This window comes from Otolemur garnettii, unplaced genomic scaffold (assembly GCF_000181295.1).
Source record: "Otolemur garnettii isolate 467f Iridium unplaced genomic scaffold, OtoGar3 scaffold00052, whole genome shotgun sequence".
In the NCBI taxonomy this organism is placed as follows: domain Eukaryota; kingdom Metazoa; phylum Chordata; class Mammalia; order Primates; family Galagidae; genus Otolemur; species Otolemur garnettii.
Window position 1 is genome coordinate 3,225,090 of NW_003852447.1, and position 4,134 is coordinate 3,229,223.

At 32.7% G+C, this 4,134-nt stretch overlaps 1 protein-coding gene across 1 annotated transcript in view; it reads left to right on the plus strand.

Annotated features, from left to right (window-relative positions):
- The window catches only part of RALGAPA1 (Ral GTPase activating protein catalytic alpha subunit 1), a 224,124-nt gene that overhangs the window by 70,974 nt on the left and 149,016 nt on the right, over window positions 1-4,134 (plus strand). Inside the window, exon 16 of the mRNA XM_023514391.1 lies at window positions 892-1,053. Coding sequence (XP_023370159.1) covers window positions 892-1,053 — 162 coding nt within the window. The remainder of the gene's footprint in view (window positions 1-891; window positions 1,054-4,134) is intronic.

The window sequence follows — 4,134 nt, forward strand, 5'->3', positions numbered from 1 at the left end:
AAAAAAAAAAAAAAAAGAAAAAGAAAAGTTATTTTGAAAGCATTTACTTAGTTTTAACTAAAAGCAGACATTCCCTAGATATGAAATATTGGGAGTGCCAAAAATATGTGTAAACATTATAAGACATCTTTTTGGAAGTAAAATTGGTCATTCCCAGAAAAGTGTACAAATTGCAGGTAAAATGGATGTGTGTAGCATGTCTAGTTACACTTGACCAGTAATGGTATGTTTAATTCAACTTTGTAAAGTAGTACATTGATAACATTTCTCAAAATATGTGTACATTTTTTAGGCACCCTCTGTATGTATCTGTCTAATGTTAAAATAGGGTGGGACAGTAGTATAATACATATCATTAATGCATATTTTTATAATCCTTGGTTTATTAGTATTTTACATTCTTAATAATTAGTTATTAGCTAGAGATTACATCTGAATCACATTTCATACTTGCAATCCAGTATTATTCATCCCTATTATCTATACAGGATATTAAGTATGTGCTCAAACACTTTTTCCTTCCCTATTTACCAACTGGCTATTATTGGCAGGTAGAGATTTAGTAACCATCAACACAGAATGCCTTTTGGTTAGCTCACTTCTTGTCTTTCTTCACTGTTCAAATGTTTCATTTCTATTGCAAAGCAAATGGGTGGCAGAGAATTTCTAGTAGTTTATTGTTGATAGTATAATTTTAATATTCTGTATCAGTGTTAGAATATAATTTTTGTATAAAATGAAACCCAACACTTTATAGTACATAAAATTTTATCTTGTTACACTATAATTTATTATGAACAAACCTAGGAATCTGAGGCAGATAGTATACATAATTGGAGGATATTACTGATGAGGTAACAGTATATTGAGATTGAAAATCTGCATTTCTAGGAGTTGGACATGAATTTCAGAAAGTTTCAGTTGATAAGTCGTTTTCCAGAGGTTGGAGTCGTGATCAGCCTGGCCAAGCCCCAATGAGACAGAGAAGTGCAACAACCACTGGTTCCCCAGGAACTGAAAAGGCAAGGAGTATAGTACGGCAAAAAACTGTTGGTATGTACTCTTAAAAAACATGAGAGTTGTACAAAGCAGTGCATTTACAGTCCTTGGTAACAATGTATGTAAATATACTATTTTGTTGTCAATTGATTTTTATTGTGAAATTAAAAAGCTGCTATAGCAAAGCCTTCTTTTTTCCAGTAGTGCTCAGAGACCAGTGACATGCTATGTTACCTCCTTATGCTATTACAGTATCTTACATTAACTGTTTTTATGTAGTTTATTTTACTGCAAGTAGTCCTAATTTTAAAATGTTATTTTACAGAATTGAAGAAATTGAGCTCTGATCCACAGAACTTAAGCATTGACTGGTATAGGTTTTATTAAAGGAGTATACTCACAAACATGAAAAATTAGGGTAGCTAATTTTCAGTGCTACAACTATGTTATGTATTGGTTTTGAACAGAGAATTCATGCTGTCTACCAGTGGACAGATGAGGCCAAGGTGGGGGTCTTTTAGTAGGTACCTTACTGCTTTTAACAAATACGGAAGAAATTTCTATAATGTGTAATAGTAACAAAGGAGCAATGATGGGAAGAATTTCTGGGTATAGGGTCACACAGCATACTGTGGACCTAGCTATCGTCGTCTTCCTTTTCCTTTCAGAGGTTTATAAACTTGGTGTGAATTTGGCTTCTCCCTAATCTCTCTCTTATTCTCTTTCATTACTTAATAGCTAGGTAACCTTGGGCAATTTATCAAACCTTTCTAGGCTTTGAATATTTTATCTGTGTAGTGGGAATGATACTCTTTGAAACAAAATTGCTTGAAGCTATTATATTTTGTGGTTACAACCTATGATTGTCTGAAAGGAGAATTTTCCATGGGAGTATATCCACATTTATTGGTAATTAGTGAAAAGCATTATTAATTTTAAAGAAATTGAAAACCATTATTGTAAGGATGTAACTTCTGTAAAAAGACTTGTTTTAAAATGTTAAGAATTATAGTTTGAGAGGAAGAAACAAAACTGGAAAGAACATGAGGAAATTAAGATTTTAAAAGAATTAAAATTCTTGATAAGTTAAAAATGCTTTAAAAGAATAATCACATTTTCAGAATTGGCTTATGCTGATAAAATAAGCATAGAATTACATTGATTATCAATGCTACAGGAAAAATAAGAAATCTAAGCTAGTGTAGTGACCCATTAGCTGTTTAATGAGAGGTCATTATTATTAACATGTTGATAGATATCTTCCTAGTCATTTAAATAGTATGTAATGAGTAAAATATTCATCTTGACTTAATAGGTGATTGTGATTGTTTTTTGGTTATACTTACGTCAAAACAACCTTGTCTGACTTACTTAGTGAACAAGCCTATCAAAACAAAAAGTTAAAGTATTAAAAATTTTGTTAAGATACCGACATTATATATTCTTAAATTTTTTAAATTAATTTTTATATCCTTAGTGAATGCACATGATTAGAAATTCAGACTGTGATAAAATACAGTACATACATTGTAGTAAGTCTCCAATTTCTTAAATATCCCTATAAAGATATCTCATGCTTATATATGCATTTAACATAATGTATACACTGTTGTGATCTATGGCTTTTATACGTAGGAATGAAAAAAAACAATCTTCAGATACTCTATGGAAGTGCTGTTCTAAACATTGAGGCTGTAGTTGTGAACAAAGCAAATAAAGTTTATTGGAGCTGACAGTTCTAGTGTGAGGGAAGACTCTTAGTAAATACATGAGTAAACATGTCAGGCATAGTAAGTTATGAAAAAAGTTAAGCAGGATAAAGGACTAGAGACTTTTAGGGCTAGGGAGATAGGACTGTTGATAGGGAGGTCAGGGAAAGCCTGTTTTATCATATAATTAAGAAGAAAAACCTCAATAGAGTGAAAGAATGAGCCAAGTAATTATCTATCTACGGGAAGTACATGTCAGGCAGTGGAAAAATTATAAAAGCCCTGGAGCTAGGAGTGTGCTTGGTTACCTGATGAAGAGTGAGGAGGTCAGTGTGGTTAAAGTGGAGTAAGGAAAGAAGAGGATATTAGGAGAGGAAGTCAAGCTGTAATAAAATATCATAAAGATTATTACTTAACAAAAAATGTTAAACTGCATCATATGTTATTACGTAGAAGTACCATCATTTAACCTATGTCTTAAAGATGGATATATATTTTACAGTTTCATGCAATTATTATTAAAAATGGTACATCTCATTCCTGCAGCTGTAGCTAAGGAAAGAAAAGGTACAGATATACTTATGTATAAATATATACATATGTAGGAATATTTATAGATTAAATCTGTAGGATTTGAAGTTAACTTGCCCTCTAATGAGGCTACACTAATTTACACCTTTACTTATAATAAAGAGTTCCTGTTTCCTTTACATGCTTACCAGTGAAGCATATTATCGAAAATTTTACTCCATGGCATAAGGTTTGAAAAAGTTTGAATAAGTTTAAAAGCTACATGGAACCTTCCAACTGGTTAAAGCATCAAAAATTCATTAGTTTGGAATGATACACAGAAAAAAATGTATGGTTGTTGGGGGAGGAGCTAAAGTTCTTCTTTACTAAAAAATGTAAGCCAGTAATTACAGAAGGAATGAAGGAATTAGAAAAGTCTTCATTTTGCAGCCTGATACTGAAACCATCAGATACTAAAACTGAGAAGAGGATATTCACTTGTTGCCAAGGATCATGTCAAAGATTATTTACAATTGCAAAGGGCAAATATGCCTGTACATTGGAGGAATTTGGAGGTTGTCACGTAATCAAGCCTATTTACCTAACTTCCAATACATAGTACATGTTGGAGATAGAAGAACAAATTTAATGACTCCACGAGTAAATAATTACATAATACTAGTATATTTTATGAGATAACTGGCCTAGACTCTTCAAAAAGACAATATCGTCTTTAAAAAGGTTGAGGTAGATACAGAGTCTATTTTAGGTTAAAGAGACAGTAACTAGGCTCGGCGCCTGTGGCTCAAGCGGCTAAGGCGCCAGCCACATACACCTAAGGTGGTGGGTTCGAATCCAGCTCGGGCCCGCCAAACAACAATGACGGCTGCAACCAAAAAATAGCCGGGCATTGTGG